The 12,411-nt window shown below is 40.4% G+C and overlaps 1 protein-coding gene across 3 annotated transcripts in view; it reads left to right on the forward strand.

Moving 5' to 3' along the window:
* RMDN1 (regulator of microtubule dynamics 1) overlaps window positions 1–6,267 on the forward strand; it is a 39,725-nt gene extending 33,458 nt beyond the window's left edge. For all 3 annotated transcript variants that reach the window (XM_023648361.2, XM_023648359.2, XM_023648360.2), the window contains 5 exons: window positions 284–339; window positions 1,848–1,935; window positions 3,192–3,222; window positions 5,528–5,661; window positions 6,133–6,267. In XM_023648361.2, coding sequence (XP_023504129.2) covers window positions 284–339; window positions 1,848–1,935; window positions 3,192–3,222; window positions 5,528–5,661; window positions 6,133–6,183 — 360 coding nt within the window. In that variant the 3' untranslated portion in view covers window positions 6,184–6,267. The remainder of the gene's footprint in view (window positions 1–283; window positions 340–1,847; window positions 1,936–3,191; window positions 3,223–5,527; window positions 5,662–6,132) is intronic.
* The last annotated feature ends 6,144 nt before the right edge of the window (window positions 6,268–12,411 follow it).

Below are 12,411 nucleotides of genomic sequence, written 5' to 3' on the forward strand. Positions count from 1 at the left end.
ATTCATTTACAAATTTCATGTTTTTTGTCATCTTGATAAACCCTACTGTCAGTTTCTTAACCCTATAAAATAGTTACCTTAGTACAAGTCATTAATAGTGTATTGAAACAAATTTAACCAGTTAAAGAATTAGGAAGAAGAAAGCTGGCATTGATTATCAAAGAAGAATTGAAATGGGGGGTTGTAAAATTTTTTTTTAAATCATGGTTTCTTCATCAATCCTAGTAAAGTACTTACTGGTGTTTAGAAAACAAATATGATTGATTTTCTCATTTCTTGTTAGAAAGCAATTGAACTGAACCCTAAAGATGCCACCTCAATTCACCTTATGGGTATTTGGTAAGAAAATTTCTTTAAATATTTCTGTGATATTTAGTATGATCTTATGTATACATATCTTATTTTGTAGTATATGATAAAGCAAGATGTAAAGTATTTTAAAGTATTTTCCTGGCAGTCAAAAGTGTTTAAGCCATTACGTTAATTAGCAGTTGTGCATGTGTTGTTAGACGATACTGAATTTGTGATCGTGTTAAACACTCTTGTTCATATCATTTAGAAACATGTGCTAAGACAAAAAAGTCATTAAAACTTTCTGTTAGACTTTTAAATCCCCTGTGTTGGGAAACACTATTCCTATTTACCAGGCTAAGTGAATGGGGTTAATGCAGCGTGGTGATGGAGTGGGCTGCCCACAGAGGGCCTGCACGTCTCCAGAGTTGGTCAGATACAGGCCGACTCATCTGAGGAGCGGGATAGACTGACGTTCAGTGTGTCCCTCCATTTTTACGTAAGCCTTGTCCAGCACACGTCAGCATTTTGCTGGTGTGAGTGTACACCAGCGTGTTAAATGCTTGCTGTCTGAGTCTCTCTTGAGACAAGTTCGCCACTGTTTTCTTTGGGTGTAGTCTACAGAGCTGGATATTTATTGTCCTCTTCGGAAGGTAACACTGTAAACAGTCTTGTGTCAAACTCTGGAAGGAGAGGGAAGTGTCCTTCAGGATGAAGGACGTGTTAAACTGGCAGAGCACTTCCTCGGGACGGGCGATCTTGGCCGGCAGTCCCCCAGTCAGGTGCTGCTGAGAATGAGATGCAGCCTCTGCCGCAAGGAGCTCTGACCCCATCACAGACCCAACGCTTCTTTTCCTGCTTGTTTCAGAAAGTTGTCCAGATCTTTGGATGTTAAGCATTTGTCTCACCCTTTTAAATATGTAGACTTAAGTTGTTGGTTGCCGTTATTTATATATATCATGTTTATTTTTATCATATTTTTTAACTTCTCTAAGTTAGTTTTTCTCATGTGAAAAATAGGGGTAATGATCCTCTCTCATTGAGTTGTTATAAGGAGTGATGAGAGAGAGAATCACTTAGCTCAGCACCTGCACAGAGTCAGCACTCATGTGCTGCATCCTGACATTTGGGTCCAGACGGACGGCATAGACATCAGTGGTCCCACAGATCAGTACCACACAGCCTGGGCTGTGGCAGGCTGTGCCATCCAGGTGTGTGTAGTGCACTCGGTGATGTTCGCAGGATGGCGAAGCCGCCTGACAACACGTTCTCAGACCATGTCCCGTTGTTAAGTGACGCATGGCTATGTTGTGTTAGTAGCAGTGCTGTTGCTCACTGTTTACGTTGAATCACAACATACACACCAAGTGGGGGGTCAGTGTGTCGCTTCTAAGTAATTCAATATGACTGTCAGCCTACTGGATACTGTGCAAAGTACGCACTGGTTGAACCTGCAACAGGAGAAGATGCCTTTTATTTCTGTGAAGATGCATAGTTCTTGAGAGAGAAAAGAAGATGTGATTCAAATGTACAGATGTTGTTTTGTCTGCCTGCAGGTGTTACACGTTTGCGGAGATGCCTTGGTGTCAGAGAAGGATGGCTAAAGTGCTGTTTGCAGCCCCTCCCAGCTCCACCTACGAGGAGGTAGTGTGACGCCCTTTGCTAAGTTAGACTGATGGCCGTTCTGAGTCCCCGCAGCTGGGCTCGCATCCGTGAGGGACCTGCGCTTGTTTCTGACGACCCAGTGCAGCTGTCTCACACAAAGACTTAGCACTTAGTACCCATGATTGGTGAGTGGCTGCCTTTCTTTAGCTGAACAGCTGATAACTCTGCTGTGTTGTCAGCAAAACTAGCCCGTGGCTAAAATCTGCCTTCATGTTCTATTTGAAATCTGTACCATGTAAAAGTCATCAAAGAGAACAAGAAATACAGCAGCTGTCACTCCGCATGTTTTAGCTCCACGTTCTGCACAGTGACAGTCGTTTACCTGGAAAAGAAAGCACATGTTCCTATCGATAAAGGGAAGTAGTAATTAGAACTTTCCTTTAACAGGAGGTTTGAGAGGCTCATCTTCTCATATTTTCAAGGTCTTTTGCTTTTCCTGTTAAAATAAAATTTGAAAGGGTTTTCTGGGCAAATATTTTGGGTTTACTTATCACAGGATTTTCAGAGTAAGGAAACAGGCGCTTGAGAAAGCTTTCCCATTACTTGTATCACAACAAGGAGCTGCTGCTTTTCTGGGAAGCTGGAGTGTAGAATTTGATGTAAAGAATATTTAGTTGTACAATTACAACACATTTGGGAAATATTTATTGTTATTGAAAAGAATGCATTCTAAGAAAAAAGATACAGTCAGCTCTACTATAACAAATTAGTTGTTTCTAAGAAATTAGTTGTCATTGTATTATAAAACAGTTCAAGTGGGGCAAAAAGAATTAGTGGAGAGTTTCAGACTCACAATAATATTTTATGTAGGAATTTCAATAATAAAGAACTTTTAAAAATTCAGTGGTACAACCCATGTCTCACTTGTAGGTTCAGCTTTCGGTTTTACCGAGTTTTCACTGGTAGTCACTGTTGGGACCGCAGGAGAGCACGATCAGAGAAGCTGAGCTGCAAGCGATGCTGTTCTCTCTGTGTGCGGTGCCGGCCTGGGCTCTGGACAGCAGTCAGCTTAGCGCCAGAAGGGGCGCGTGCGGCAGTCTGTGCCCTGAGGATCTAAGTGTCGGCTGCGGTTTTATGTTAACTCTCAGTGCTGGTGAACTGACCATTGATTTAAGATGCTTGAATTTACTTCCTGACTTATATTTAAGATAGGAATAGATCTTTTGGGAAAATGCTTTTCCGTTTTTATTCTGTTCTAACCCTTTTCCTTTCGTGTGGCTCTTTATTTTCAACAGGCCTTAGGCTACTTTCACAGGGCAGAACAAGGTAACCTGTTTTTTTATTTCAGATACTAATATAGTTAAAATTGTGTATGAATGCTTTCCATGGAATAGGAATTTTAGAAACAAAAATAAGTTCTTTATTCTGATGTACTTAATTAACTTCTTTTCGCGCTAGACGTTGTCAGGCCATTTGTATTCAGTAAAGATCACCTGATGGGAAGCAGGCCGCTGCTGAGTGGAGAGCTGCAGTCCTGGGCCGGTCCTTCATCTGGTGCAACACCCCCTTCCTGTTTTGAGAGGGGGCTCTGACAGGTTAACTGTCTTACTACACAGCGAATTAGAGGCATTTATTATTTGTTTTCATGTTTAACTTTTTAAAATACTTTCATTTTTTATTGGGGCATCATTGACATAACATTAACTTGGCGTCGGGTGTCCAGTGCAGTCACTTGATGTTTATGTACCTTGTGAAGTGAGCGCCACAGGCGCTCCAGTTAACACCCATCACCTTACATAGTTACAAAAAAATAAAGTTTTTTTTTAAGATCCACTCTCTCCGCAGCTTTCCAGTAGCATTTAACTATTCAAATAGCATTTAAATGAGAGCTCTCTGGTTTTAACCCAGGCCAGTGTTGGTTCTGTTGCAGATACTGCCTTCTCTATGAAGCAGAGTTTCATGCCACTCTTCCTTTGAAGCAATGGCCAGCGCACAGAACTTTACACCAGCCCACGCTGGGTTTATCCTTTTCATATTAATAGCACAAATAGAGAAGGGACATAAGCATGTGTTACCATACACCAAAAACAGTGCAAACAGATTTCTATAAAACTTAATCAGAAGAAAATTAAAGACAGTGTTTATTAAATTTGAGAGCCTGCTCATATGGGCTTGTCCAAATGCTCGCATGATAGCAAAGCATTTTTTAAAAAACATTTCTTCTAAAGAACTGTGTCTGAAGGTTAACTCTCTCTGTAATCATTAATTCTGATTTACTCAGTTACTGCCTTCCATTGATAGCCCCTCTTGATGGCGCTGCTGCATATCGTGAATGGGAATCTGGGAAGGAAGGGGTCCCTCAGGGGTTAGAAGTGCAACTGCAGTGTAAAGATAGGGCCTGAGAGCCTTCAGGGTCCAGGCATTGAGAGAAGGGCAGTGCTCTCCCAGAGCTCCAGTCCTGTGACTCCAGTCGTCCTCCAGGCCTTACCTTGAAGGCCACTTCCTCCAGAAGGCCTTTATTACCGCCCACGTCTGCTTATAAGCTCCCCTCTGCTCTCAGTGCCTTTTACCTCTCCCATCATGGCCCTCATCACTCCACAGTAGGAAGATTTGTTTGCGGGTCTGAGACTAAGTTCAGAGAAGATGGAGACTTTGTCTTTTTCTTCACAATCACATCCTTATTGCTTAGCACACTGCTTGGCAGATTTGCCGGCTGGCTGGGTAAATGGATGACTGAATGAGGGAAGGGATGAGTGCGCAGGCCCAGGGAGCCCTGAAGTGTGTAAGATGCCACCTCACAGATACGTTCTAATTAAGGACGCGCAACCATTATATCCAGCAAAAAGTATGCTTGGAATAGAGAGGGTCCCCGACGGATAGGAGGGACCTGTGTAAGGAATTGATGAAGTGCGCGGCGCAGGCCACGCTTTCATTCACAGGCTTTCGCTTCACGTTCTTCCCTCAGCCAAGAGTGTCCTCCAGCTTTGCTGTTAAATCCTCTTCCGCCTCCAAGCCAACCCGGTGTCACCTCTTAGTTGCTTTTATTCTTTGGTTTCTCCCACACTTTAAAATGTGGACGCCTGTCATTCCTTTCCTTCTCAGATTACCTTTGGTTGTCTCATGTTTCTCTCTCCTTTTCATTATAAATTCCAAGAGCAGCGACTTTGTTTCATCTGTGCTTAGGGAGAGCCCACATTCAGTAAATGTGGATCTGCATGTGCACGTCATCAGGGTTCCATCCACTCCTTCAGTGGACATATACTGAGTGCATGTCATGTTGTAGGCACTCACAAGACAGCAGGGAACAAAAGAGATTATAAAAGGAAAATCCGTGCCCTTGTGGAGCCTATATTCTATCAGGAGCCTTAACTTCCCATCTGTTAAATAGTACCTGTTTTATAAAATGGTTGCAAAAGTGAGAAATGTGTGTAATGTAGGGCCTAGCCCGTGGTAGACACTCAATAAATGGTAACTATTTTACATACGAATAGTTGAACAAGAGAGAATTCCAGGGCCAAATCATTTATTAACCACACAAAATTATTGAAATTTATACCCCTAAAATTAAGCCTTTAAAAATAAGAGCAGTAGTTTCATCTGAAACAAATTTGTTTTTCTTTCTTATGTACAGTTGATCCAAACTTCTACAGCAAAAACCTGCTTCTTTTAGGAAAGACCTATCTGAAGCTCCACAACAAAAAGCTGGCTGTTTTCTGGCTAATGAAAGCCAAGGACCATCCCGCACACACGGAGGAGGATAAACAGGTAAATGTCTCCAGTGAAGGCAGGCAGGTGGGTCTCCGTTGCGGCTCTGTAATCAGGGGGAACTGGGAACTTCTCTAAAAATGTAATTGTTTAAGTGCATGTTGGTGAACACAAGAGAGTTCGTTTTAAGTGTGAGCTCATTGACACTGACATTAATTTCTGCACAGCAGATGTTTAGTCACTGTCCACAGGTATGTGGTGTGAATTACTTGCTGCAACACAGAATTACTCCTGTTCGACATACGCAGAGATCAAGTAAGCTTTCCGCAGCAGGAAAGACGAGCGATAGGCACTGAGCCGGAGAGTTCTCTAAGAGTCTCGCCCAGTCCCTGCTAAGAAGTTTATGCTTAGAATCTACTAACCTGGGTTTTGGAAACTTGTAGAAACCACAGTCCACTGTATGAACTTAAATTTCATAAGGTGGTCTCTCTGCCGTACTGTTTATTTATAACACGTATTTTTCCATTTCAGGTACAGACAGAAGCTGCCCAGTTGCTTACAGGTTTCAGTGACAAGAGTTGAGAATTTTTCAGAGAAGAAAAGCACATGAAATATCTAAGAAACATTGTCTTGCATCAAATTATAAAGATAATACATTGACCATAACTGTTGTATGGCTGCTTTCTCAGTTCTTTCAGTGCTGTGACCATTTAACAAACTAAATGTACGAAAGGCTAGGTTTCTTCACAAATAACAAGGCAAAAGAAATAATTTCCATGAGAGTGGGAGAGACAGCTCCATGGCTCAGAGGCAGAGGTGACTGTGCGTCTGGCACCAGCAGTGCAGAGTGGTCTGAGATCTCTGAGGAGGACTGACCGCGTCAGGAAGGGAAGAGACAAGAAAAGCAGGCTTTGTGGAAGAGGCGGCCTGTGGGGAGGCCTTTTCAGGCTGGAGCGACTCAGAGCTGAGCCCGTGCAGAGAAGCTGCCGTGAGTGCGCAGGGAAGGGCGTTGAGGTTCCTGGTGTAACGCATTAAGTGGCGCATCTTGGAGCCACCCTGCGTAAGGAAAGGACTCGAGTCCTCAGTGGGCTGAAAATGGAGTGCTTTCCTTTGTACGTGTGACCCTGTCTCACAAGTGCATTGATTCTTGTCACTAGACAAAGCCCAAAACCTCTTCCCTGAGGGGGTGGAAGGATGCAGAACTCGGGGTAAAATGGAATTACGATGTTCTAATAGGCAGGACAGCACTGCCTCCTTGAGGCTGGGGGCCACCACGGCAGATCTTGAGCTTTGTAAACAGGCTGTGTTGAGTGCCGCTTAGGTAAATCTGAGAGGGAACGTGCAGGAGGATTCTCCCCAGAGGGTTTGGGCGTTGCAGCGTTACAGTGAACTGTGCGGTCTGTGCTGTGTCTGTTTTATCATGTCTGTTTTCAAACAAAAATCTGAAAATACTGGACCTCTGCATACCATCATCTCTGGCTCAACAATTGCTGATCTTTGCTATATTTTACTTACATGTGTGTATATATTCATATATGTATTTCTAAACCTTTGAAACTAATTGCAGACACATACCCCATCCCTAAGTATTTCAGCGTGCATTGTCTCAGAATAAGGACATCCTTCTGAACAGACACAGATCCGTTATCGCAACTAGAAAGTTCACAGTAATTCTTTAACCTCATCTAATATCCAGCCATATTCACATTTCCTCAAATGTCCCAAAATGTCTTACACTTTTAAAACTAGGATCCATTCAGTGATCATACATTGCATTTGATTTTCAGCCTTAATTTTTTAAAGTCTGTAACAGTTTCCTCATTTTTTTCTCACAGCATTGACGTTTTTTTTGCCTCTGTTATGATGTCTTTTTTTTGTACTTTTTATTGAGGTTATGATAGTTTACAACCTTGTGAAATTTCAGTTGTACATTATTATTTGTCAGTCATATTGTACATGCACCACTTCACCCTTCGTGCCCACCCCCCATCCCTTGGTAACCACTAATCTGTTCTCTTTGTCCACATGTTTAACTTCCATATATGAGTGGAGTCACACAGACATTATCTTGCTCTGTCTGGGTTATTTCACTTAATACCCTCAAGGTCCATCCATGTTGTTGTGAATGGGACGATTTTATCCTTTTTTATGGCTGAGTAGTATTCCATTGTGTATATATACACACCATATCTTCTTCATCCAGTCATCAGTCAGTGGGCACTTAGGTTGCTTCCACGTCTTGGCTGTTGTGAATAATGCTGCAGTGAACATAGGGGTGCATGGGTCTCTTTGAATTGCTGATTTCAAGCTCTTTGGATAGATAACCAGTAGTGGGATAGTTGGATCGTATGGTATTTCTATTTTTAATTTTTTGAGGAATCTCCATACTGTTTTCTGTAGTGGCTGCACCAGTTTGCATTCCCACCAGCAGTGTATGAGGGTTCCTTTTTCTCCACAACCTCTCCAACATTTGTTACTATTTGTTTTGGTTATTTTTGCCATTCTAACGGTGTAAGGTGATATCTAAGTACAGTTTTGATTTATATTTCCCTGATGATCAGTGATAATGAACATCTTTTCATGTACCTATTGGCTATCCGTATCTCTTCTTTGGAGAAATGTCTGTTTGTATCCCCTGCCCCTTTTTTGATTGGGTTGTTTGATTTTTTGTTGTTGAGTTGTGTGAGTTCTTTATATATTATGGATATTAACCCTTTGTCAGATATATTTTTTCCCAGTTGGTGGGTTGTGTTTTTGTTTCAATCCTGTTTTCCCTTTACCTTGTAGAAGCTCTTAATTCTGATGAAGTCCCATTTGTTTATTCTTTCTATGGTTTCCCTTGTCTGAGAAGACATGGTGTCCAAAAAGATTCTTTTAATACTGATGTCAAAGAGCGTACTGCCTATATTTTCTTCCAAAAGCCTTAAGGTTTCAGGACTTACTTTTAGGTCTTTGATCCATTTTGAGTTTATTTTTGTGAATGGTGTGAAAAATGGTCTATTTCATTCTTTTCCATGTGGCTGCCCAGTTTTCCCAACACCGTTTGTTGAAGAGACTTTCTTTTCTCCACTGTAGGTTCTTAGCTCCTTTGGTGAAGACAAGCTGTCCATAGACGTGTAGTTTTATTTCTGGGCTTTCAGTTCTGTTCCATTGATCTGTGCACCTGTTTTTGTACCAGTACCATGGTGTTTTGATTACTGTAGCTTTGTAGTATATTTTTATGTCAGGGTTTGTGATGCTTCCAGCTTTGTTCTTTTTTCTCAGGATTGCCTTAGCAATTCGGGGTCTTTTGTTGCCACATATGAATTTTAGGATTCTTTGTTCTATTTCTGTGAAGAATGTCATTGGGATTCTGATTGGGTTTGCATTGAATCTGTAGATTGCTTTAGGTAGTATGGACATTTTAACTATGTTTATTCTTCCAATCCATGTGCATGGAATGTCTTTATGTCATCATCAGTTTCTTTCAGGAAAGTCTTGTAGTTTTCCTTGTATAGGCTTTTCACTTCCTTGGTTAAATTTATTCCAAGATATTGTATTCTTTTTGTTGGGATTGTAAATGGGATTGTGTTCTTAAGTTCTCTTTCTGTTAGTTCATTATTATAGAAATGCAACTGACTTTTGTAAGTTGATTTTGTACCCTGCAAGTTTGCTGTAGTTGATGATTACTTCCAGTAGTTTTCCAATGGATTTTTTAGGGTTTTCTATATATAAGATTATGTCATCTGCAAACAGCAAGAGTTTCACTTCTTCATCGCCTATTTGGATTCCTTTTATTTCTTTTTCCTGCCTAATTGCTCTGGCCAAAATCTCTGGTACTATGTTGAATAGGAATGGTGAGAGTAGACACCCTTGTCTGGTTCCTGGATGGCATTCAGTTTTTGCCCATTGGGTATGATGTTGGCTGTGGGTTTGTCATATATGGCCTTTATGATGTTGAGGTAATTTCCTTCTATACCCATTTTATTAAGAGGTTTTATCATAAATGGATGTTGGATCTTGTCGAATGCTTTCTCTGCATCTATTGAGATGATCATGTGGTTTTTGTTCCTCATTTTGTTAATGTGGTGTATCACACTGATTGATTTGCAAACTTGAACCATCCCTGTGTCCCTGGCATAAATCCCACTTGATCACGGTGTATGATCTTTTTAATGTATTGCTGTATTCGGTTTGCCAATATTTTGTTGATAATTTTTGCATCTATGTTCATCAGTGATATTGGCCTGTAGTTTTCCTTCTTTGTGTTGTCCTTGTGTGGCTTTGGGATCAGGGTGATGTTGGCTTCGTAGAATGTGTTAGGGACTGCACCATCTTCCTCAATTTTCTGGATTAGTTTGAGAAGGTAGGTATTAAATCTTTGAGCATTTGGTATAATTTTCCAGAGAAGCCATCTGGTCCTGGACTTTTATTTTTGGGGAGGTGTTTGATTACTGTTTCAATCTCTTTACTTGTGATTGGTCTGTTCATATTCTCTATTTCTTCCTGATTCAGTTTTGGGAGATTGTAGAGTCTAAGAACTATCTATTTCTTCTAGGTTGTCCAATTTGTTGGCATATAGTTTTTCATAGTATTCTCTTATAATCTCTCGTATTTCTGTAGTATCTGATGTGGTTTCTCCTCTTTCGTTTCTAATTTTATTTATTTGAATCTTCTCTCTTCTTAGTGAGCCTGTCTAAAGGTTTGTCCATTTTGTTTATTTTCTCAGAGCCAGCGCTTTGTTTCATTGATCCTTTCTGTTGTCTTTTTTGTTTCAATTTATTTCTGCTCTAATTTTTATTATTTCCCTCCTTCTACTGACTTTGGGCTTTGTTTGTTCTTCTTTTTCTAATTCTGTTAGGCGTAGTTTGGGATTGCTTATCTGAGATTTTTCTTGTTTTTTGAGGTGAGCCTGTATTGGGATAAATTTCCCTCTTGGGACTGCTTTTGCTGCATCCCAGATGAGTTGGTATGGTCTGTTTTCATTTTCATTTGTCTCCAGGTAATATGTGATTTCTCCTTTACTTTCTGCAATGATCCACTGGGCGTTCACTAGCATGTTGTTTAATCTCCACACCTTTGCCCCTTTCCCAGCTTTATTCTTGTAATTGATTTCTAGTTTCATAGCATTATGGTCGGAAAAGATGCTTGATATTATTTCAATCCTCTTGAATTTGTTGAGGCTTGCTTCGTTTCCCAACATATGATCTATCCTTCAGAATGTTCCATGTGCACTTGAGAAGAATATGTAACCTGCTGTTTTTGGATGGAGTGTTCTATATATATCTATTAAGTCCATCTGGTCTCGTTTTTCATTTAAGGCCACTGTTTCCTTGTTGACTTTCTGTCTGGATGATCTGTCCATTGGTGTTAGTGGGGTATTGAGCTCCCCTACTATTACTGTATTGTTGTTGATATCTCCTTTTAGTTTTGTTAGTAGTTGCTTTATGTACTTTGGTGCTTCTATGTTGGGTGCGTATGTATTTATAAATGTTACGTCTTCTTGGTGGAGTATCTCTTTTATCATTATACACTGCCCCTCTTTGTCTCTCTTTACCTGTTTTGCCTTGAAGTCTGCTTTGTCTGATATAAGTATGGTGGCACCTGCTTTCTTATGTTCATTATTAGCTTGCAGTATTATCTTCCATCTCCTCACTCTGAGTCTGTGTTTGTCCTTGGGGCTGAGGTGTGTTTCCTGGAGGCAGCATATTGTTGGGTCTTATTCTTTAATCCATCCTGCCACTCTGTGTCTTTTGATTGGAGAGTTCAATCTATTTACATTTAGAGTGATTTTTGAAATGTAGGGGCCTAATGCTGCCATTTTATCGTTTGTTTTCTGGTTGTCCTGCATTTCCTTTGTTTCTTGTCTCATGAATTTCAGACTACCAATTCAGGTAGGTAGTTTTCTATGTTGGTTTTCTCCTTATTTGTAATTTGTGTCTCTGTTCTATTTGTTTAGTGGTTACCATATAGTTTGTATTAAAACATCTCATAGATGAGGATATCCATTTTCTGATAGCCTCTTATTTCCTTAGATTAAGCCTGTTCCATCCCTGTCCTTTTCCCCTTCTAAGTTATTGTTGTCAGATCTTTTTTAATTCTCGTGTTGAGTTTGTGGTTAAAATGACAAATTATATTTATTCTTGATGTTTTCTTTCCCTTTATCTTTAATGTTACTTAAGCATTTGCTAACCTGTTCTGATGGAGAACTGCAATTTTCTGATTTTGTCTTTCAGTATTTTGAATATATCATCCCACTGTCTCCTAGCCTGTAAGATTTCTGCTGAGAAGTCTGCTGACAGCCTCATAGGGGTTCCTTTGTAAGGTATTTTCTTCTGCCTTGCTGCCCTTAATATTTTCTCTTTGTCCTTGACTTTTGCAAGCTTCACTACTGTGTGCCTTGGTGTTGGTCTTTTTACATTGATGAAGTTTGGAGCTCTGTTGGCTTCTGTCACGTGGACTTCCAGCTCCCTCCCCAGGTTTGGTAAGTTCTCAGCTATTATTTGAACAAGGCTTCTGCTCCATTCTCCTTCTCTTCTCCTTCTGGGATACCTATAATCATTATGTTGCTTTTCCTAATTGAGTTGGTTATTTCTCGGAGAGTTTCTTCATTTCTTTCTAGTCTTAGTTCTTTCTCCTCTATATGAAGCATTTCTATATTCCTATCTTCCAAATTGAGAATTCTGTCCTCCATATTATCAGCCCTACTGTTGAGGGAGTCCACATTTTTCTTAATCTCCTCCATTGTGTTTTTCATCCCCAGCATTTCTGATTGGTTCTTCTTTATAGTATCAAGTTCTTTGTGACGTAGCTCCTTAACTCATTGTCTAT

This window comes from Equus caballus, chromosome 9 (genome assembly GCF_041296265.1).
Source record: "Equus caballus isolate H_3958 breed thoroughbred chromosome 9, TB-T2T, whole genome shotgun sequence".
Lineage (NCBI taxonomy): Eukaryota > Metazoa > Chordata > Mammalia > Perissodactyla > Equidae > Equus > Equus caballus.